General features: G+C 46.7%; 1 protein-coding gene across 1 annotated transcript in view; it reads left to right on the plus strand.

Annotated features, from left to right (window-relative positions):
* LOC130309594 (zinc finger protein 420-like) overlaps positions 1-24,590 on the plus strand; it is a 45,840-nt gene extending 21,250 nt beyond the window's left edge. Inside the window, exons 2-6 of the mRNA XM_056552337.1 lie at positions 2,882-3,008; positions 3,092-3,676; positions 12,219-13,422; positions 21,173-21,338; positions 23,600-24,590. Of these exons, the coding sequence (XP_056408312.1) occupies positions 2,882-3,008; positions 3,092-3,676; positions 12,219-13,422; positions 21,173-21,338; positions 23,600-24,442 (2,925 nt within the window). The 3' untranslated portion in view covers positions 24,443-24,590. The remainder of the gene's footprint in view (positions 1-2,881; positions 3,009-3,091; positions 3,677-12,218; positions 13,423-21,172; positions 21,339-23,599) is intronic.
* Positions 24,591-25,009: the final 419 nt, after the last annotated feature.

Below are 25,009 nucleotides of genomic sequence, written 5' to 3' on the forward strand. Positions count from 1 at the left end.
GGGTTCTGGTGATGATTAGAGAGGTGACCCTGCTGGGACATTATACAGTAATGGAGGGGTCTGGTGATGACTGGAGAGGTGACACTGCTGGGACATTATACAGTAATGGAGGGGTCTGGTGATGACTGGAGAGGTGACACTGCTGGGACATTATACAGTAATGGAGGGGTCTGGTGATTACTGGAGAGGTGACCCTGCTGGGACATTATACAGTAATGGAGGGGTCTGGTGATGACTGGAGAGGTGACACTGCTGGGACATTATACAGTAATGGAGAGGTCTGGTGATGACTGGATAGATGACACTGCTGGGACATTATTCAGTAATGGAGGGGTCTGGTGATGACTGGAGAGGTTACCCTGCTGGGACATTATACAGTAATGGAGGGGTCTGGTGATGATTAGAGAGGTGACCCTGCTGGGACATTATACAGTAATGGAGAAGTCTGATGATGATTAGAGAGGTGACCCTGCTGGGACATTATACAGTAATGGAGGAGTCTGGTGATGATTAGAGAGGTGACCCTGCTGGGACATTATACAGTAATGGAGGGGTCTGGTGATGATTAGAGAGGTGACCCTGCTGGGACATTATACAGTAATGGAGGAGTCTGGTGATGATTAGAGAGGTGACCCTGCTGGGATATTATACAGTAATGGAGGGGTCTGGTGATGATTAGAGAGGTGACCCTGCTGAGACATTATACAGTAATGGAGGAGTCTGGTGATGATTAGAGAGGTGACCCTGCTGGGACATTATACAGTAATGGAGGAGTCTGGTGATGATTAGAGAGGTGACCCTGCTGGGACATTATACAGTAATGGAGGGGTCTGGTGATGACTGGAGAGGTGACACTGCTGGGACATTATACAGTAATGGAGGGGTCTGGTGATGATTAGAGAGGTGACCCTGCTGGGACATTATACAGTAATGGAGGGGTCTGGTGATGACTGGAGAGGTGACACTGCTGGGACATTATACAGTAATGGAGGGGTCTGGTGATGACTGGAGAGGTGACACTGCTGGGACATTATACAGTAATGGAGGGGTCTGGTGATTACTGGAGAGGTGACCCTGCTGGGACATTATACAGTAATGGAGGGGTCTGGTGATGACTGGAGAGGTGACACTGCTGGGACATTATACAGTAATGGAGAGGTCTGGTGATGACTGGAGAGATGACACTGCTGGGACATTATTCAGTACTGGAGGGGTCTGGTGATGACTGGAGAGGTGACATTGCTGGGACATTATACAGTAATGGAGGGGTCTGGTGATGACTGGAGAGGTGACACTGCTGGGACATTATACAGTAATGGAGGGGTCTGGTGATGACTGGAGAGGAGACACTGCTGGGACATTATACAGTAATGGAGGAGTCTGGTGATGACTGGAGAGGTGACCCTGCTGGGACATTATACAGTAATGGAGGGGTCTGGTGATGACTGGAGAGGTGACACTGCTGGGACATTATACAGTAATGGAGGGGTCTGGTGATGACTGGAGAGGTGACCCTGCTGGGACATTATACAGTAATGGAGGGATCTGGTGATGACTGGAGAGGTGACACTGCTGGGACATTATACAGTAATGGAGGGGTCTGGTGATGACTGGAGAGGTGACACTGCTGGGACATTATACAGTAATGGAGGGGTCTGGTGATGACTGGAGAGGAGACACTGCTGGGACATTATACAGTAATGGAGGAGTCTGGTGATGACTGGAGAGGTGACCCTGCTGGGACATTATACAGTAATGGAGGGGTCTGGTGATGACTGGAGAGGTGACACTGCTGGGACATTATACAGTAATGGAGGGGTCTGGTGATGACTGGAGAGGTGACCCTGCTGGGACATTATACAGTAATGGAGGGATCTGGTGATGACTGGAGAGGTGACACTGCTGGGACATTATACAGTAATGGAGGGATCTAGTGATGACTGGAGAGGTGACACTGCTGGGACATTATACAGTAATGGAGGGGTCTGGTGATGACTGGAGAGGTGACCCTGCTGGGACATTATACAGTAATGGAGGGGTCTGGTGATGACTGGAGAGGTGACCCTGCTTGGACATTATACAGTAATGGAGGGGTCTAGTGATGACTGGAGAGGTGACACTGCTGGGAATGCTGGGACATTATACAGTAATGGAGGGGTCTGGTGATGACTGGAGAGGTGACACTGCTGGGACATTATACAGTAATGGAGGGGTCTGGTGATGACTGGAGAGGTGACACTGCTGGGACATTATACAGTAATGGAGGGGTCTGGGGATGACTGGAGAGGTGACACTGCTGGGAATGCTGGGACATTATACAGTAATGGAGGGGTCTGGTGATGACTGGAGAGGTGACCCTGTTGGGACATTATACAGTAATGGAGGGGTCTGGTGATGACTGGAGAGGTGACACTGCTGGGACATTATACAGTAATGGAGGGGTCTGGTGATGATTGGAGAGGTGACACTGCTGGGACATTATACAGTAATGGAGGGGTCTGGTGATGACTGGAGAGGTGACACTGCTGGGACATTATACAGTAATGGAGGGGTCTGGTGATGACTGGAGAGGTGACACTGCTGGGACATTATACAGTAATGGAGGGGTCTGGTGATGACTGGAGAGGTGACACTGCTGGGAATGCTGGGACATTATACAGTAATGGAGGGGTCTGGTGATGACTGGAGAGGTGACACTGCTGGGAATGCTGGGACATTATACAGTAATGGAGGGGTCTGGTGATGACTGGAGAGGTGACACTGCTGGGACATTATACAGTAATGGAGGGGTCTGGTGATGACTGGAGAGGTGACACTGCTGGGACATTATACAGTAACACCACTGGAGGGGTCTGGTGATGTCTGTATCATTATGTGTCAGGTTCCTATAAGGTGTCAGGACGTGGCGGTCTATTTCTCCATGGAGGAGTGGGAGTATGTAGAAGGACACAAGGATCAGTACAAGGATCAGGTCATGATGGAGGATCAGCAGCCCCTCACATCACCAGGTAATAGACATGACTATATACACACGTCCTCTCATTATTTGTATGTAAAGAATGAATTCAGTCTCTGTATGTGTTCCCTACAGTCAGATCCAGTAAGAGAACAGCACCAGAGAGGTGTCCCCGTCCTCTTGATGAGCAGAATATGGAGGATATTACTACAAGGAAAGATCTGATCTATATTAATGCTCTTGACATAAAGGAAGAAGAAGAGGAGACAGAAGTGAGCGGTGATGAGCAGTATAAGGAGGACATTACTACAGGAAAAGATGTCATCTATATTATTGCTACAGACATAAAAAAAGAAAAGGAGGCAGATGTGAGCAGCGATGAGCAGTATGTGGAGGACATTCCTACAGGGAAAGATCTGATCTATATTAATGCTCCAGACATAAAGGAAGAAGAAGAGATAAATGTAAGCGGTGATGAGCAGTATAGCGAGGACATTCCTATAAGGAAAGATCTGATCTATATTAATACCACAGACATACAGAAAGAAGAAGAAGAAGAGACAGACGTGAGCGGTGATGATCAGTATAAGAAGGACATTTCTACAGGGAAAGATCTGATCTATATTAATGCTCCAGACATAATAGTAAAAGTAGAAGAAGAGACAGATGTGAGCGGTGATGAGCAGTATAAGGAGGACATTTCTACAGGTAATCGCCCAGGTGAGTAGTAACCACTAAATACAGAGAAGAGTCACAGATTCTATTCAGTCACCGGCTGCAATAATATTTTCGGGAAGTATTGGTGTAAGTAGAATCTTTGGGACTTCAGGGTAAATACGATCCCCTCCCCCTCCCCATATAGTGACTCTATAGCAGTCGACTTGATACCATCACCACTACATAGTGACTGAATAATACCGCCATACTGTTTATGAATCACATTATATACAGACTAATATTCCCCCATATAGAGACCATATAGCAGTAGATCCCAGCAGTGACTGACAGGTGACGTCTTCCTGGAGTCGTTCTCTTCCCTTTTGTACGCTGAGCGGACTCGTTGTAGTAACTCTGCATAGATCCCATGTCTATGATTGTCCTGGACACTTTCTTCTGCCCCAAAGACCCCGAAAAGTCTTAGTCCAGTTACCCCAGCTATGGGTCCTACCAGGGGTCAGTCATCGACAAAGAAGCTGCAAGCTTATTGTTACGCCGAGCGCTCCAGGTTCCTGCTCCTCCCCAGAGCGCTCGCGGCGTTCTCCTCTCTGCAGCGCCCCGGTCAGACCCGCTGACCGGGAGCGCTGCACTGACACTGCCTACGGTGATGCGATTCGCATAGCGGGACGCGCCCGCTTGCGGATCGCATCCCAATCCACTTACCTGTCCCGGTCCCCGGCTGTCACGTCCTTGCGCGCGCGCCAGCTCTCTTAAGATTTAAAGGGCCAGTGCACCACTAATTGGTGCCTGGCCCAATCAGTGTAATTAGCTCACACCTGCTCCAGGCCTATATAACCTCACTTCCCCTTCCCAGCATTGCCGGATCTTGTTGCCCTTGTGCCTAGTGAAAGCGTTCCTGTGATTGCCTTACCAGTGTTTCCAGACCTTCTGCCGTTACCATTGACTACAAACCTTGCCGCCTGCCCTGACCTTCTGCTACGTCTGACCTTGCCTCTGCCTAGTCCTTCTGTCCCACGCCTTCTCAGCAGTCAGCGAGGTTGAGCCGTTACCAGTGGATATGACCTTGTTGCTACCGCCGCAGCAAGACCATCCCGCTTTGCGGCGGGCTCTGGTGAATACCAGTAGCAACTTAGAACCGGTCCACCGACACGGTCCACGCCAATCCCTCGCTGACACAGAGGATCCACATCCAGCTAGCCGAATCCTAACACTTATCCCCGAACCGCTACACAAGGTGGCGCTGATACCTTCCAAGGAATCCTGAGGAGAGGGGATAAGTGTCTGATCGTGGGGTCCGACCCCCCCCCTGTGATCTCTTGTCCAGCACCCAAGATCTCTCTAGGCACATGTGACCTCCGCTCCGTGTAGGGATTACTGTCGACCACTGCACCAAGAGGTGCCTGACATGTCTCTCCATGAATCTCTATGGGAGAGCCCGAGATACACAAATGGGATGTCAGGCAGGAAATTGCTGGGGTCTCAGTGGTCGGACCCCCCGTGATCAAACCTATATCCCCCCAGAGGATTCTGTGGCTAGGGGATAACTACTCATGTACTAGAGAACTTTTTTTTCAGAACGCTCAGAGCCGGAGGCCGTAATCATGTCGTCACTGGACATGTGACCAGCACAGTGCTGCCCCCTGCCTGTCAATCAGACAGACGTGAGCGAGCGCTGTGCGCGTAGCAGCTCCGAAAGGGAGATCTGTCTGCCCTGCACTCCCTGTGGGCACTGTGAACGGACAGCGGGCCTGTGCGGCTGGAGGCAACGAGGATGAAAGCCGTCAGTTGGCGCAGTGAGTGCCAGTGGAGAGCAGGGGTGACATTTGTGCACACTGAGCGGAGAGCGGGGCTATGCGAGGCTGAAGGGGGAGGGTGTGAGAGTGATGCAGCAGGGGTGGCAGGGGCTCTGTGAGTGCGCGAGGCATCTGGCTGTAAAATAATGAGTCTGCCGGCTCCTCCTAGGTGAAGTGAGGGCAGAAGCGGTCCCCCCAGCAGGCTTCAGTGATGTAGTGTCTACTGGGGTACGCCCACTTCCTCCTGCCGGCAGCTCACACTATGTGAGCAAGAAGAATGGTAAGATACACAGCTTTTAAGAGCAGGGGGTGTTATGTGTAGTTGGGGAACATAACCTGAGTTTGTTTAGAATTTAGTGACAGGTACTTTAAGTCTTTCTATATATATTAATAAACAAAAATGTTATATTGTCTGCCTAGACAGGATAGGGGATAGGTTATAGATCACCAGGGGTCCGACCCTTGGGACTCCCCACAATCTTTTGAACAGAGACCCCGGCAGTCTGCCAGAAACAGCTGTTCCGATCCCTGCAGGATACTGCTGCCAACACCCCCCTCCATGTATCTCTATGGTAAACTGTGTCGCTGCCACTCCGTGCGGGGGTCAGCCACCCCCTTCAAGCAGACTGCCGGGGGCCCCGTTCAGGAGATCGCGGGGGAGTCCCAAGGGTCTGACCCCCCCGCAATCTATAACCTTTCCCTTATCCTTTTAGATAGGGGATAAGTTATGTTTCTCTACAGAACTCCTTTAAAGGAGTACTCTGCCCCTAGACATCTTATCCCCTATCTAAAGAATAGGGGATAAGATGTCTGATCACTGGGGTCCTCCCGCTGGGGAACCCCGCGATCTTGGCTGTGGCACCCCCAGTTATCAGCTGCCCAGATTGAATTCACTTTGTGGCTGATGATGGGCGAGGCAGGGGATAGAGCATCGTGACATCACGGCTCCGCCCCTCGTGATGTCAAAGTCCGCCCCCTCAGTACAAGTCTATGGGAGGGTGTGTAACAGCCTGTGATGTCATGAGGGGCGGAGCCGTGATGTCAGGATGCTCCATCCCCTGCATCGCCAGTCATCAGCCAGAGAGCGAATTCGCTCTGGGCGGCTGATAATGACGGGGTGACACAGCAGAGATCGTGGGGGTCCCCAGCGGCGAGACCCCCGTGATCAGACATCTTATCCCCCTATCCTTTGGATATTGGATAAGATGTCTAGGGGTAGAGTACTCCTTTAACTCTCTAGGATCCATATCACCTCTATGTAGTCCCTGATAGAATTCCTGATCACCTCCAGTGGTTTATACTCCTCATATTACAATAATACATGAGAGAGTCTGCAATCCTCTGGATCCTACTTACCCTACTTGTGTGCTCCTCTGGATCCTACTTACCCTACTCGTGTGCTCCTCTGGATCCTACTTATCCTACTCGTGTGCTCCTCTGGATCCTACTTATCCTACTCGGTGTGCTCCTCTGGATCCTACTTATCCTACTCGTGTGCTCCTCTGGATCCTACTTACCCTACTCGTGTGCTCCTCTGGATCCTACTTACCCTACTCGGTGTGCTCCTCTGGATCCTACTTATCCTACTCGTGTGCTCCTCTGGATCCTACTTATCCTACTCGTGTGCTCCTCTGGATCCTACTTACCCTACTCGTGTGCTCCTCTGGATCCTACTTATCCTACTCCGTGTGCTCCTCTGGATCCTACTTATCCTACTCGTGTGCTCCTCTGGATCCTACTTATCCTACTCCGTGTGCTCCTCTGGATCCTACTTATCCTACTCGTGTGCTCCTCTGGATCCTACTTATCCTACTCGTGTGCTCCTCTGGATCCTACTTATCCTACTCGGTGTGCTCCTCTGGATCCTACTTACCCTACTCGGTGTGCTCCTCTGGATCCTACTTATCCTACTCGTGTGCTCCTCTGGATCCTACTTATCCTACTCGTGTGCTCCTCTGGATCCTACTTATCCTACTCGTGTGCTCCTCTGGATCCTACTTATCCTACTCCGTGTGCTCCTCTGGATCCTACTTATCCTACTCGTGTGCTCCTCTGGATCCTACTTACCCTACTCGTGTGCTCCTCTGGATCCTACTTACCCTACTCGTGTGCTCCTCTGGATCCTACTTATCCTACTCGTGTGCTCCTCTGAATCCTACTTATCCTACTCGTGTGCTCCTCTGGATCCTACTTATCCTACTCGTGTGCTCCTCTGGATCCTACTTATCCTACTCGTGTGCTCCTCTGGATCCTACTTATCCTACTCGTGTGCTCCTCTGGATCCTACTCGGTGTGCTCCTCTGGATCCTACTTACCCTACTCGGTGTGCTCCTCTGGATCCTACTTATCCTACTCGTGTGCTCCTCTGGATCCTACTTATCCTACTCGTGTGCTCCTCTGGATCCTACTTATCCTACTCGTGTGCTCCTCTGGATCCTACTTATCCTACTCCGTGTGCTCCTCTGGATCCTACTTATCCTACTCGTGTGCTCCTCTGGATCCTACTTACCCTACTCGTGTGCTCCTCTGGATCCTACTTACCCTACTCGTGTGCTCCTCTGGATCCTACTTATCCTACTCGTGTGCTCCTCTGAATCCTACTTATCCTACTCGTGTGCTCCTCTGGATCCTACTTATCCTACTCGTGTGCTCCTCTGGATCCTACTTATCCTACTCGTGTGCTCCTCTGGATCCTACTTATCCTACTCGTGTGCTCCTCTGGATCCTACTCGGTGTGCTCCTCTGGATCCTACTTATCCTACTCGGTGGGCTCCTCTGGATCCTACTTACCCTACTCGGTGTGCTCCTCTGGATCCTACTTATCCTACTCGGTGTGCTCCTCTGGATCCTACTTATCCTACTCGTGTGCTCCTCTGGATCCTACTTATCCTACTCGGTGTGCTCCTCTGGATCCTACTTATCCTACTCGGTGTGCTCCTCTGGATCCTACTTATCCTACTCGGTGTGCTCCTCTGGATCCTACTTACCCTACTCGTGTGCTCCTCTGGATCCTACTTATCCTACTCGGTGGGCTCCTCTGGATCCTACTTATCCTACTCGGTGGGCTCCTCTGGATCCTACTTACCCTACTCGTGTGCTCCTCTGGATCCTACTTACCCTACTCGTGTGCTCCTCTGGATCCTACTTATCCTACTCGTGTGCTCCTCTGGATCCTACTTATCCTACTCGTGTGCTCCTCTGGATCCTACTTATCCTACTCGTGTGCTCCTCTGGATCCTACTTATCCTACTCGGTGTGCTCCTCTGGATCCTACTTACCCTACTCGGTGCTCCTCTGGATCCTACTTATCCTACTCGGTGTGCTCCTCTGGATCTTACTTACCCTACTCGGTGTGCTCCTCTGGATCCTACTTATCCTACTCGTGTGCTCCTCTGGATCCTACTTACCCTACTCGGTGTGCTCCTCTGGATCCTACTTATCCTACTCGTGTGCTCCTCTGGATCCTACTTATCCTACTCGGTGTGCTCCTCTGGATCCTACTTATCCTACTCGGTGTGCTCCTCTGGATCCTATTTACCCTACTCGTGTGCTCCTCTGGATCCTACTTACCCTACTCGTGTGCTCCTCTGGATCCTACTTGCCCTACTCGTGTGCTCCTCTGGATCCTACTTGCCCTACTCGTGTGCTCCTCTGGATCCTACTTATCCTACTCGGTGTGCTCCTCTGGATCCTACTTATCCTACTCGTGTGCTCCTCTGGATCCTACTTGCCCTACTCGGTGTGCTCCTCTGGATCCTACTTATCCTACTCGTGTGCTCCTCTGGATCCTACTCGGTGTGCTCCTCTGGATCCTACTTATCCTACTCGGTGTGCTCCTCTGGATCCTACTTATCCTACTCATGTGCTCCTCTGGATCCTACTTACCCTACTCGGTGTGCTCCTCTGGATCCTACTTTTCCTACTCGGTGAGCTCCTCTGGATCCTACTTATCCTACTCGGTGTGCTCCTCTGGATCCTACTTATCCTACTCATGTGCTCCTCTGGATCCTACTTACCCTACTCGGTGTGCTCCTCTGGATCCTACTTATCCTACTCGTGTGCTCCTCTGGATCCTACTTATCCTACTCGGTGGGCTCCTCTGGATCCTACTTATCCTACTCATTGGCTCCTCTGGATCCTACTTATCCTACTCCGTGTGCTCCTCTGGATCCTACTTATCCTACTCGGTGGGCTCCTCTGGATCCTACTTATCCTACTCAGTGTTCTCCTCTGGATCCTACTCGGTTGCTCCTCTGGATCCTACTTATCCTACTCGGCGGGCTCCTCTGGATCCTACTTATCCTACTCAGTGTTCTCCTCTGGATCCTACTCGGTGTGCTCCTCTGCATCCTACTTATCCTACTCGGCGGGCTCCTCTGGATCCTACTTATCCTACTCAGTGTTCTCCTCTGGATCCTACTCGGTGTGCTCCTCTGCATCCTACTTATCCTACTCGGCGGGCTCCTCTGGATCCTACTCGGTTGCTCATCTGGATCCTACTTACCCTACTCTGTTGCTCCTCTGGAGCGGGGATGTGGTTTCTTCTCCCTCTTAGTTTAATATGGAAGCCTGGATGACTGCCGGAGGACAATATTTCTACTTATTAGGAAAAAACAAACTGGAAATACAGTGATCCCTCAACTTATAATGGCCTCAGGTTACAATATTTTGGTCTGTTCTGGACCATCGTAACTATAAACCAGACACAACATACAATGTACGGACAGTGCAGATCTGTGATACCTGTCAATGGCCTCAAGAACCGACCAATCAGAATGGGCATTCACTGGTAAATCACCTGTATTACTGTCTGGTAGCGCCCCCTACAGTACAGGGAGGTATTACATGTTCTGTACTCTTTACCTGTATTACTGAAGTGTATGTACTGACTGGTGTCTGGTAGTGCCCCCTACAGTACAGGGAGGTATTACATGTTCTGTACTCTTTACCTGTATTACTGAAGTGTATACACTGACTGGTGTCTGGTAGCGCCCCCTACAGTACAGGGAGGTATTACATGTTCTGTACTCTTTACCTGTATTACTGAAGTGTATGCACTGACTGGTGTCTGGTAGCGCCCCCTACAGTACAGGGAGGTATTACATGATCTGTGCTCTTTACCTGTATTACTGAAGTGTATGCACTGACTGGTGTCTGGTAGCGCGCCTACAGTACAGGGAGGTATTACATGTTCTGCACTCTTTACCTGTATTACTGAAGCATATGCACTGACTGGTGTCTGGTAGCGCCCCCTACAGTACAGGGAGGTATTACATGTTCTGTACTCTTTACCTGTATTACTGAACTGTATGTACTGACTGGTGTCTGGTAGCGCCCCCTACAGTACAGGGAGGTATTACATGTTCTGTACTCTTTACCTGTATTACTGAACTGTATGTACTGACTGGTGTCTGGTAGCGCCCCCTACAGTACAGGGAGGTATTACATGTTCTGTACTCTTTACCTGTGCCAGGGTTATCTGCTCCTTTGGACACCAGGTGAGGGCGGCTCCATGTTACTTTTTAGGACGTTGTGTGTTCTGTACAGGACCCTGAAGAAGCTCCTGTCCTCTACATAGACAGTGATTACAGCTCCCAGCAGATCCTTATTACTTATATATATAAAAGCAAATTCTTCCATATAAATCAGTTATCTACTTATTTTTCTTTAATCCTCACTTTTTTTCCTATTTTTGGATGACATTTTGGTGGCTTTAGAACCAATTACCAGGTTTCTATAGAGTTATGGTCCCAACATACAATGGTCGTCCTGGAACCAATTAATATTGTAACTTGAGGGACCACTGTAGTCTTTTTGTGAGCATCAGTTTATCTCGCACAGCTGATCGCAGGAAGTCCGAGCACAGGGACCCCTCATGATCACCATGATGGTAAAAGTGAGTAGGTAAGTAGGTCCCATTAGGTAGGTAGATCTCATAACGCCCGCGCCAGGACGGAGGTCGTGCTTTGCTCCCAGATGACTGCTCCCATTATAATCTGCGGGGTCAGGTGGATTGGGGGGCACGGTCATTCGGTCCCTGACCGGGCCCCATAGCAGTGATTTTCCCTGAGGCTGTGTCCACATGATTGTCAAAGACAGGTGTCCCTGCTCCTTGTAAGGCAGTGGTGTCAAACTGCGGACCTCCAGATGTTGCAAAACTTCAACTCCCAGCATGCCTGGACACCAAAGGTCTGTCTGCCTCCTCCAGAGGATGCACACTGTCCCTGAAAGGTATATCAAGGCTTCCCTCTCATCGTGTCCCTTAGTGTAATAGTGTTCAAACTGGGGACCTCCAGATGTTGCAAAACTTCAACTCCCAGCATGCCTGGACACCAAAGGTCTGTCTGCCTCCTCCAGAGGATGCACACTGTCCCTGAAAGGTATATCAAGGCTTCCCTCTCATCGTGTCCCTTAGTGTAATAGTCTTTAAACTGCGGACCTCCAGATGTTGCAAAACTTCAACTCCCAGCATGCCTGGACAGCCGTTGGCTGTCCAGGCATGCTGGGAGTTGAAGTTTTGCAACATCTAAAGGACTTCAGTTTGAAGACCACTGCACAAAGGCCTTGATTTACCTTTCAGGGACAGTGTGGATCCTCTAGAGAAGGCAGACAGACCTTTTGGCTGTCCAGGGATTTTTGGGAGTTGAAGTTTTGCAACATCTGGAGGGCCACAGTTTGACACCACTGTTGTATGGCTGCTCCGCCATCATAGTATATCTTATTTAAAATTATAATTTCCTGGGTCGTTAAGGGGTTAATACTGATAATAAAATCTGTGTTATTCTCTGCAGATTCTTGTAGCAGGAGATCAGAGGAGAATCTTATATCTTCAGATTATAAAGCAGATGATGATATCACACAAGATACATATGAAGAACATTCCATTATCCCAGATACACCCTCAGCCCTTCACAGCCAAGATCTGTCATCTCATCCTTATATACAGGTCCTGTCTTCTCACTCATCACAGGATGTTCAGCAAAAAAAAAGTAAGAAGGAATATATATGTCCAGAATGTGGGAAATGTTGTGCTCAGAAATCCGATCTTTTAAAGCATCTAAAAGTTCACACAGGAGAGAAGCCGTTTTCGTGTTCAGAATGTGGGAAACGTTTTACACATCAAGGCAATCTTGTTCAACACTTAAGAATTCACACAGGGGAGAAGCCATTTGCGTGTTCGAAATGTGATAAATGTTTTTCTGTAAAATCGTATCTTGTTAAACATCAGAGAAGTCACACAGGGGAGAAACGGTTTTCATGCTCAGAATGTGGGAAATGTTTTTCCATCAAATCAAATCTTATCCAACATCAAAGAATTCACACAGGAGAGAAGCCATTTTCATGTTCCGAATGTGAGAAATGTTTTTCTGATAAAGCAAATCTTCTTAAACATCAAAGAACTCACACAGGGGAGAAACCATTTCCATGTCCAGAATGTGGGAAATGTTTTACTGAGAAATCACGTCTTGCTGTACATCAAAGAACTCACACAGGGGAGAAGCCATATTCATGCTCAGCATGTGGAAAAAGTTTTACTTACAGATCAAGTCTCGTTGATCATGAAAAATCTCACACAGTGAAGCAGTACTTTTCATGTTTAGAATGTGGGAAATGTTTCACTAAAATATCAAATCTTAAAAAACACCAAAAAACTCACACAGGGGAGAAGCCATTTTCATGTTCAGAATGTGGGAAATGTTATGCTCGGAAACCAAACCTTATCAGTCATCTAAGAACTCACACAGGTGAGAAACCATTTTCATGCTCAGAATGTGGGAAATGTTTTATTCTGAAATCAATTCTTGTTAAACATCAAAGAATTCACACAGGGGAGAAGCCATTTCCATGTTCAGAATGTGGGAAATGTTTTATTCTGAAATCAATTCTTGTTATACATCAAAGAACTCACACCGGGCAGAGGCTATTTTCATGTTCAGAATGTGGGAAATGTTTTACTCGGAAATCAGCTCTTGTTCAGCATCAAAGATTTCACCCATGAGAGAAGCCAATTCAGAGCAATAAATGATGCAGATAACACATCTATATATTCACCATGTACATAGGATATCTGACATTTATACATATATCATATACTGCATCTCCAAACTTGTTACCAATCTATATATAAAACTCAATGTGTGTATGTATTATATATGTGTGTGTGTGTGTATGTATGTATATATGTGTGTATATATATATGTATGTGTGTATGTATATGTGTGTGTGTGTGGGTGTGTATATATATATATATATATATATATGTGTGTGTGTGGGTGTGTATATATATATATATATATATATGTGTGTGTGTGGGTGTGTATATATATATATATATATATATATATATGTGTGTGTGTATGTATGTATATATGTATATATATATATATATATATATATATATGTGTGTGTGTGGGTGTATATATATATATGTGTGTGTGTGTGTGGGTGTATATATATATATATGTGTGTGTGTATGTATATGTGTATATATATGTGTGTGTGTATGTATATATGTGTATATGTATGTGTATATGTATGTCTGTCTGTGTATATATGTATGAGTGTGTGTATATATATGTGTGTATGTTCCACAAAAACGTCCAAACGGCTGTAGATATTACCATTACACTTGGTCACATGTTACTTATATGTCACAACAAACATAGGATCGTGATTTAACCCTTACTCACCCCCATTTGCCAGGGGCGGGGCTTATGTATAAGGTCCCATACAAGTCTATGGGAAACATATGTTACTGCATAACTTCCAAACGGCTGGAGATATTTCCATAATACTTGGTCACATGTTACTTATATGTCCACTTAAAATATAGGATAGTTAATTTAACCCTTAACTACCCCCATTTGTGAGGGTCGGGGGTTTTGTTTAAAGTCCCATGCAAATCAATGGGAAATGTATCTTCCCACATAACTTCTGTACAACTGGAGATATTTCAGTAATACCTGGTCACATGTTACAGGGAGGGTCGGGACGGGATAGGAGGTCGGGATAGGAGGTTGAGAAAGGAGGACGGGATAGGAGGTCGGGATATGACAACAATATATGAGGACGGGATATGAGGTTGGGATATGACAACAATATATGAGGACGGGATATGAGGTTTGGATATGATGACGGGATAGGAGGTCGGGATATTAGGACAGGATATGAGGTCGGGATATGACAACAATATATGAGGACGGGATATGAAGTCTAAAGCTTCCTCCTTTGACAACGCCGAGTACTCAGCTATAGTTGTTAATAAAAGTTTTCTTTTGAAACGTATCCAGCTATGTCTTGTCTATAGATTTGTACGGTAGGAAAAGAGTCAAGAAGACCTAACATACATAGTAGGCCCAAAAATAAACCCGGTTATTTAAGAGTATGCAGCCCATATTTTTTTTTGGGGGGGGGGGCCACCAATCTCCTTGGTTCACGTGGCTCACCCCCTGTTGCAAAGCTACAACTTCTATCAAATAGTCGTAGGGACCGAGGGACTGTCACAAAGGTAAAATGCTTAATAACAGAGGGTTAATAAGAGTGCTGTATTGACTTAAAGGGTTACTCCACTGTCGGTGCGGGCTGCGGGGGTTGTGACGTCATGCCACGCCCTTTGTGATGTCATGACACGCCCCCTCCCATGGACTTGCATTGAGGAGGCATGGCGTCACGATCCCCGCAACCAGCGTTCGGAACCAAATGTTATGAAAGCTGGGGCAGTGGAGTACCCCTTTAAAGGAGAAGTCTCCTAGTAAAAAAAAAAAACATATCCCCTATCTCCAGTGGTCGGACCCCCGCGATCTCCTGTATGGAGCCCCGGCTCTCCTCCAGAGCTGGGGGTCATGACGCACCACTCCCGGGGAGAGCCGGTGAAGGGGTTAGGATTAGAGTTAGAGATTAGGATTATGGTTAGAGGTTAGGATCAGTGGTTAGTATTAAGGTTAGGGGTTGGGATTATGGTTAGAGGTTGGGATTATGGTTAGAGGTTAAGATTAGGGGTTAGGATTCGTTGTAAGGGTTAGGGGTTAGGATTATGGGTAGAGATTTGGGTTGTAATTAGGGGTTAGTATTAAGATTAGAGGTTAGGATTAGGGGTTAGGATTGGTAGTAAGGGTTAGGATTAGGAGTTAGGATTATGGGTAGAGGTCAGGATTAGGGGTTAGGATTATGGTTAGAGGTTAGGATTAGTGGTTAGTATTAAGATTAGAGGTTAGGATTAGGGGTTAGGATTGGTAGTAAGGGTTAGGATTATGGTTAGAAAGAGTACAGAACATGTAATACCTCCCTGTACTGTAGGAGGCGCTACCAGACACAAGTCAGTGCATACACTTCAGTAATACAGGTAAAGAATAGTAAAGAACATGTAATACCTCCCTGTACTGTAGGGGGCGCTGCCAGACACCAGTCAGTGTATGCACTTCAGTAATACAGGTAAAGAGTAGTACAGAACATGTAATACCTCCCTATACTGTAGGGGGCGCTACCAGTCAGTGCATGCACTTCAGTAATACAGGTAGAGTACAGAACATGTAATACTTCCCTGTACTGTAGGGGGCGCTACCAGACACCAGTCAGTGCATACACTTCAGTAATACAGGTAAAGAGTACAGAACATGTAATACCTCCCTGTACTGTAGGGGGCACTACCAGACACCAGTCAGTACATACACTTCAGTAATACATATAATACCTCCCTGTACTGTAGGGGGCGCTACCAGATACCAGTCAGTGCATACACTTCAGTAATACAGGTAAAGAGTACAGAACATATAATACCTCCCTGTACTGTAGGGGGCGCTACCAGACATCAGTCAGTACATACACTTCAGTAATACAGGTAAAGAATACAGAACATGTAATACCTCCCTATACTGTAGGAGGCGCTACCAGACACCAGTCAGTGCATACACTTCAGTAATACAGGTAAAGTGTACAGAACCAGTAATACCTTCCTGTACTGTAGAGGGCGCTACCAGACACAAGTCAGTGCATACACTTCAGTAATACAGGTAAAGAGTACAGAACATGTCATAACTCCCTGTACTGTAGGGGGCGCTACCAGACACCAGTCAGTGCATACACTTCAGTAATACAGGTAAAGAGTAGTACAGAACATGTAATACCTCCCTGTACTGTAGGGGGTGCTACCAGACACCAGTCAGTGCATACACTTCAGTAATACAGGTAAAGAGTACAGGACATGTAATACCTCCCTGTACTGTAGGGGGTGCTACCAGACACCAGTCAGTACATACACTTCAGTAATACAGGTAAAGAGTACAGGACATGTAATACCTCCCTGTACTGTAGGGGGTGCTACCAGACACCAGTCAGTACATACACTTCAGTAATACAGGTAAAGAGTACAGAACATGTAATACCTCCCTGTACTGTAGGGGGCGCTACCAGACACCAGTCAGTGTATACACTTCAGTAATACAGGTAAAGAGTACAGAACATGTAATACCTCCCTGTACTGTAGGGGGCGGTACCAGACACCAGTCAGTGCATACACTTCAGTAATACAGGTAAAGAGTACAGAACATGTAATACCTCCCTGTACTGTAGGGGGCGCTACCAGACACCAGTCAGTGCATACACTTCAGTAATACAGGTAAAGAGTACAGAACATGTAATACCTCCCTGTACTGTAGGGGGCGCTACCAGACACCAGTCAGTGCATACACTTCAGTAATACAGGTAAAGAGTACAGAACATGTAATACCTCCCTGTACTGTAGGGGGCGCTACCAGACACCAGTCAGTGCATACACTTCAGTAATACAGGTAAAGTGTACAGAACATGTAATACCTCCCTGTACTGTAGGGGGCACTACCAGACACCAGTCAGTACATACACTTCAGTAATACATATAATACCTCCCTGTATTGTAGGGGGCGCTACCAGACATCAGTCAGTACATACACTTCAGTAATACAGGTAAAGAGTACAGAACATGTAATACCTCCCTGTACTGTAGGGGGCGCTACCAGACACCAGTCAGTGCATACACTTCAGAAATACAGGTAAATAGTACAGAACATGTAATACCTCCCTGTACTGTAGGGGGCGCTACCAGACACCAGTCAGTGCATACACTTCAGTAATACAGGTAAAGTGTACAGAACCAGTAATACCTTCCTGTACTGTAGAGGGCGCTACCAGACACCAGTCAGTGCATACACTTCAGTAATACAGGTAAAGAGTACAGGACATGTAATACCTCCCTGTACTGTAGGGGGTGCTACCAGACACCAGTCAGTACATACACTTCAGTAATACAGGTAAAGAGTACAGAACATGTAATACCTCCCTGTACTGTAGGGGGCGCTACCAGACACCAGTCAGTGTATACACTTCAGTAATACAGGTAAAGAGTACAGAACATGTAATACCTCCCTGTACTGTAGGGGGCGGTACCAGACACCAGTCAGTGCATACACTTCAGTAATACAGGTAAAGAGTACAGAACATGTAATACCTCCCTGTACTGTAGGGGGCGCTACCAGACACCAGTCAGTGCATACACTTCAGTAATACAGGTAAAGAGTACAGAACATGTAATACCTCCCTGTACTGTAGGGGGCGCTACCAGACACCAGTCAGTGCATACACTTCAGTAATACAGGTAAAGAGTACAGAACATGTAATACCTCCCTGTACTGTAGGGGGCGCTACCAGACACCAGTCAGTGCATACACTTCAGTAATACAGGTAAAGTGTACAGAACATGTAATACCTCCCTGTACTGTAGGGGGCACTACCAGACACCAGTCAGTACATACACTTCAGTAATACATATAATACCTCCCTGTATTGTAGGGGACGCTACCAGACACCAGTCAGTGCATACACTTCAGTAATACAGGTAAAGAGTACAGAACATATAATACCTCCCTGTACTGTAGGGGGCGCTACCAGACATCAGTCAGTACATACACTTCAGTAATACAGGAAAAGAGTACAGAACATGTAATACCTCCCTGTACTGTAGGGGGCGCTACCAGACACCAGTCAGTGCATACACTTCAGAAATACAGGTAAATAGTACAGAACATGTAATACCTCCCTGTACTGTAGGGGGCGCTACCAGACACCAGTCAGTGCATACACTTCAGTAATACAGGTAAAGTGTACAGAACCAGTAATACCTTCCTGTACTGTAGAGGGCGCTACCAGACACAAGTCAGTGCATACACTTCAGTAATACAGGTAAAGAGTACAGAACATGTAATACCTCCCTGTACTGTAGGGGGCGCTACCAGACACCAGTCAGTACATACACTTCAGTAATACAGGTAAAGAGTACAGAACATGTAATACCTCCCTGTACTGTAGGGGGCGCTACCAGACACCAGTCAGTGCATACACTTCAGTAATACAGGTAAAGAGTACAGAACATGTAATACCTCCCTGTACTGTAGGGGGCGCTACCAGACACCAGTCAGTGTATACACTTCAGTAATACAGGTAAAGAGTACAGAACATGTAATACCTCCCTGTACTGTAGGAGGCGCTACCAGACATCAGTCAGTGCATACACTTCAGTAATACAGGTAAAGAGTACAGAACATGTAATACCTCCCTGTACTGTAGGGGGCACTACCAGACACCAGTCACTGCATACACTTCAGTAATACAGGTAAAGAGTACAGAACATGTAATACCTCCCTGTACTGTAGGGGGCGCTACCAGACACCAGTCAGTGCATACACTTCAGTAAAACAGGTAAAGAGTACAGAACATGTAATACCTCCCTGTACTGTAGGGGGCGCTACCAGACACCAGTCAGTGCATACACTTCAGTAATACAGGTAAAGTGTACAGAACATGTAATACCTCCCTGTACTGTAGGGGGCACTACCAGACACCAGTCAGTACATACACTTCAGTAATACATATAATACCTCCCTGTATTGTAGGGGACGCTACCAGACACCAGTCAGTGCATACACTTCAGTAATACAGGTAAAGAGTACAGAACATATAATACCTCCCTGTACTGTAGGGGGCGCTACCAGACATCAGTCAGTACATACACTTCAGTAATACAGGAAAAGAGTACAGAACATGTAATACCTCCCTGTACTGTAGGGGGCGCTACCAGACACCAGTCAGTGCATACACTTCAGAAATACAGGTAAATAGTACAGAACATGTAATACCTCCCTGTACTGTAGGGGGCGCTACCAGACACCAGTCAGTGCATACACTTCAGTAATACAGGTAAAGTGTACAGAACCAGTAATACCTTCCTGTACTGTAGAGGGCGCTACCAGACACAAGTCAGTGCATACACTTCAGTAATACAGGTAAAGAGTACAGAACATGTAATACCTCCCTGTACTGTAGGGGGCGCTACCAGACACCAGTCAGTACATACACTTCAGTAATACAGGTAAAGAGTACAGAACATGTAATACCTCCCTGTACTGTAGGGGGCGCTACCAGACACCAGTCAGTGCATACACTTCAGTAATACAGGTAAAGAGTACAGAACATGTAATACCTCCCTGTACTGTAGGGGGCGCTACCAGACACCAGTCAGTGTATACACTTCAGTAATACAGGTAAAGAGTACAGAACATGTAATACCTCCCTGTACTGTAGGAGGCGCTACCAGACATCAGTCAGTGCATACACTTCAGTAATACAGGTAAAGAGTACAGAACATGTAATACCTCCCTGTACTGTAGGGGGCGCTACCAGACATCAGTCAGTACATACACTTCAATAATACAGGGGTTTTACCAGTGAATGCCCATTCTGATTGGTCGGTTCTTCCAGCCGTTGACAGGTATCACAGATCTGGACTGTCCATAGTACCAAAGAAATAAAACAAAACCACTATGTAGTCCGTAGGGTAAAGATGAAATCACTTCATTTTATTAATGCGACATATAGTACATAAAAATTACACACAGCAATGGGCAGAGAAAAAGGATGTGGGTATTGGGGAGGGGGATAGTCATGGGCCCTATACAGCATACAAGAAACGGCAGTCCAGATATGCAGAAGGGTAAAATAGAGTAGAATGGTGGCTGGGATGATGGATGGATGAATATATATATATACATATATATACACACATATATATACACACATCAATCATTGTATTGTACCAAACCATAACCCCATATATTGTACTAAATAAAGTGCACAGAGTATATGGCAATGTATATGTGGTGTCTCGGGGTGTGAAGGTGAGGTGGATGGGGCAGGTGTTGTAGCCCAGGGGCAAGGTGTTATTAACCCCTGAATGTTCGTGACGCCAGGACGTGGTTTTCTCGGTAATCACCCAAACCGTAGTACCGCTATCCCAATGTTATGCAGGGCAATAATAATCCAAGACCAGGTAAGGGTTAACGGTAGCTTTACTGAGGTAGACAGATGGAATTAGTCTTTACAGCTAGGCCAGGATCCCAGAGAGGTGGCCAGCAACACAGAGAGATTGTAATGGCCGCCCCTCTTATAAAGGGGGGCTGAGGCAGAAGCCCATAGGTCAAGCTGCAGGTCACCTGGTTAGCTGGTGCTCTCTGGGTAACAAACATCATGTGAACACAATATCATGTGACTAACTCAAAGGTCCTTGATACATAACACACGTAACACTATATACATAATATATATTATTATGGGGAAGACACTGCAGGAGGGCCCCTAGGACACAGAGGGACTCAACCTGACAGGGCCCAAGTACTGTATGGGACTATATCCTGTACTGGGACATCACATGTATAAACAGAACGTATAAACTCAAAGAGTATATCACAACCGAGAGTGGTATTGCCCCAACACGTTACCCACAACATCTCCGACGTGTTTCACCAAAAAGGCTTCGTCTCCTGGATGTATGTTGTGTCTGGTTTATAGTTACAATGGTCCAGAACAGACCATTGTTTGATGATATTGTAAGTTGAGGGATGACTGTATGGAGGCTCGGTGTGCTCCTCGGGGGCGGGGATGCGGGTTCTTCGCCCTCTTAGTTTAATATGGAAGCCTGGATGACTGCAGGTAGACAATATTTCTACTTCTTAGGAAAAAACTAACTGAAAATTGTTGTTTCGTAAGTATTAAAGTATCTTGCACAGCTGATCGCAGGAAGTCCGAGTGCTGGGACCAAACCCCCCACGATCACCAGGACGGGACTTGGCGCCCAGTGAGGGGCACGGTCTGCAGATGGCACTGTCTCCAGTCATTTCTATGGGAGGGCAGCACTCGGGCATCATCGGCGCTCCTATAGAAATGAATGGAGGGCGTGCGGTCTACCGGTAGATGACATGCGCTTCTCACTCTGAGAGCAACAATCGGAACCCTCAAGATCAGCTACTTATCCCTTATCCTGTGGACAGGGGATACATAGACTTGCATTGAGGGGGCGGGGCTATGACATCACGAGCTCCCAGCTCAGCAGCGGAGTACCCCTTTAATGTATCCCCTTTAGTGTATCCCATAGAAATATGTTTAGGGGGCGTGTCAGCCAACACTTCGTGCAGTGGTTGAGCACGCCCCCTTCACACGGACTGCCTGGGCACCCCACGGGAGATCGCGGGGGTGGTCCCAGCAGTCAGACCCCCACCCCTGTGGATAAGGAATACGTTTTGCTATCCCGGAGTACTCCTTTAAATAATAAATAGAAAATGAAAATACTTACCTCCCATGCAGAACTCCAGCACTCGGTGTCCTTCCTCCTAGTGCAGGCGGCATTGAGGAGTGATGTCATCGCCCGAGCCAGGACAGAGGTCACGCATTGCACCCGCTATAGGCTACAGCCTGAAGCTTTCTGCAGACAGGGACGGCGCCGCTTATAGGCAAAATAGGCAGCCGCCTAGAGCGCCCCCTTAATGGGGGCACCGCTCTGAAGCCCCCGCCTATCCTAAGCCCCCACCCATCCGAAGCACCTGCCCATCAAGCAAAACCTCTGGCCCTCCCGTAATAATAAGCATTTTTCAGCCTGCTGGGGGAGCGAAGCGCCACCTCCCAGGCAGACGGGGCGATCACTAAGATCAGGTCCGTCCAACATCCTGACATTGCGCGCGCGCCTCCATACATTGAGAGGAGCCAATGGGTGGGGTCAAGGGGCCCTTTCGCTAGGGTGGCAAAAATCCTTGCACCAGGCCTGTCTGCGGCCTACACAGACTTGGTGGCGCCCCCTAGTGTCAGGATCCAGGACAAGTTTGCCTGAATTCTCTGGCTGCCATGATGATTATAAAGGGGGCGGTTTGGATGACTGCCCCATTATAATCTGCGGGGTCAGGTGGATTGGGGGGCACGGTCATTTGGTCCCTGACCGGGCTGTGTCCACATGATTGTCAAAGACGGGTGTCCCTGCTCCTTGTAAGGCAGTGGTGTCAAAGTGTGGCCCTCCAGATGTTGCAAAACTTCAACTCCCAGCGGCCAACGTCTATCCAGGCATACAGGGAGTTGAAGTTTTGCAACATCTGGAGGACTACAGTTTGAAGACCACTGCACAAAGGCCTTGATTTACCTTTGAGGGACAGTGTGGATCCTCTGGAGAAGGCAGACATACCTTTGGTTGTCCAGGGCATGCTGGGAGTTGAAGTTTTGCAACATCTGGAGGACTATAGTTTGAAGACCACTGCAAAAAGGCCTTGATTTACCTTTCAGGGACCGTGTGGATCCTCTGGAGAAGGCAGAAAGAGCTTTAGTTGTCCAGGGAATGCTGGGAGCTGAAGTATTGCCACATCTGGAGGGCCACAGTTTGACACCACTGTTGTATGGCTGCTCCGCCATCATAGTATATCTTCTTTAAAAATGAAGGGTGGATTTACAATGTACTATTGCTGATAATGAAAAAATGATAATTTACTGGGTCGTTAAGGGGTTAAGGTTTATACTCAATATTAAAATCTGTGTTATTTTCTGCAGATTCTTGTAGCAGGAGATCAGAGGAGAATCTTATATCTTCAGATTATAAAGCAGATGATGATATCACACAAGATACATATGAAGAACATTCCATTATCCCAGATACACCCTCAGCCCTTCACAGCCAAGATCTGTCATCTCATCCTTATATACAGGTCCTGTCTTCTCACTCATCACAGGATGTTCAGCAAAAAAAAAAGTAAGATGGAATATATATGTTCAGAATGTGGGAAATGTTGTGCTCGGAAAACAGATCTTTTAAAGCATCTAAAAGTTCACACAGGAGAGAAGCCGTTTTCGTGTTCAGAATGTGGGAAATGTTTTAGGAACAAATCAAATCTTGTTCAACATCAAAAAAACTCACAAAGGGGAGAAGCCAGTTTTGTGTTCAGAATGTGGGAAACGTTTTACACATCAAGGCAATCTTGTTCAACACTTAAGAATTCACACAGGGGAGAGGCCATTTGCGTGTTCGAAATGTGATAAATGTTTTTCTGAGAAATCGTATCTTTTTAAACATCAGAGAAGTCACACAGGGGAGAAACCATTTTCATGTCCAGAATGTGGGAAATGTTTTTCTATCAAATCAACTCTTTTTCAACATCAAAGAACTCATACAGGAGAGAAGCCATTTTCATGTTCAGAACGTGAGAAATGTTTCTCTGATAAAGCAAAACTTCTTAAACATCAAAGACGCTACACAGGGGAGAAACCATTTCAATGTCCAGAATGTGGGAAATGTTTTACTGAGAGATCAAATCTTCTTAAACATCAAAGACTTCACACAGGGGAGAAACCCTTTTCATGTTCAGAATGTGGCAAATGTTTTCCTAGGAATGCAGACCTTGTTAAACATCAAAAAACTCACACAGGGGAGAAACCATTTCCATGTCCAGAATATGGGAAATGTTTTACTGAGAGATCAAATCTTGTTAAACATCAAAGAATTCACACAGGGGAGAAGCCTTTTTCATGTTCAGAATGTGGGAAGTGTTTTATTCTGAAATCAATTCTTGTTATACATCAAAGAACTCACACAGGGGAGAGGCCATTTTCATGTTCAGAATGTGGAAAATGTTTTACTCGGAAATCAGCTCTTCGTCAGCATCAAAGATTTCACCCATGAAAGAAGCCGATTCAGAGCAATAAATGATGCAGATAAAACATCTATATATTAACCATGTACATAGGATATCTGACATTTATACATATATCATATACTGCATCTCCAAACTTGTTACCAATTGTTAATAAAAGTTTTCTTTTGAAACCTATCCAGCTATGTCATGTCATACAGCTCAGCTACATACACATTACACATATACAGCTCTACTGTGTACACATCCAGCTCAGCTACATGTACATTACACATATACAGCTCTACTGTGTACACATCCAGCTCAGCTACATGTACATTACACATATACAGCTCTACTTTGTACACATACAGCTCAGCTACATGTACATTACACATATACAGCTCTACTGTGTACACATACAGCTCAGCTACATGTACATTACACATATACAGCTCTACTGTGTACACATACAGCTCAGCTACATGCACATTACACATATACAGCCTAATGTGTACACATACAGCTCAGCTACATGTACATTACACATATACAGCTCTACTTTGTACACATACAGCTCAGCTACATGTACATTACACATATACAGCTCTACTGTG

The sequence above is a fragment of the Hyla sarda genome, chromosome 1 (genome assembly GCF_029499605.1).
Source record: "Hyla sarda isolate aHylSar1 chromosome 1, aHylSar1.hap1, whole genome shotgun sequence".
Lineage (NCBI taxonomy): Eukaryota > Metazoa > Chordata > Amphibia > Anura > Hylidae > Hyla > Hyla sarda.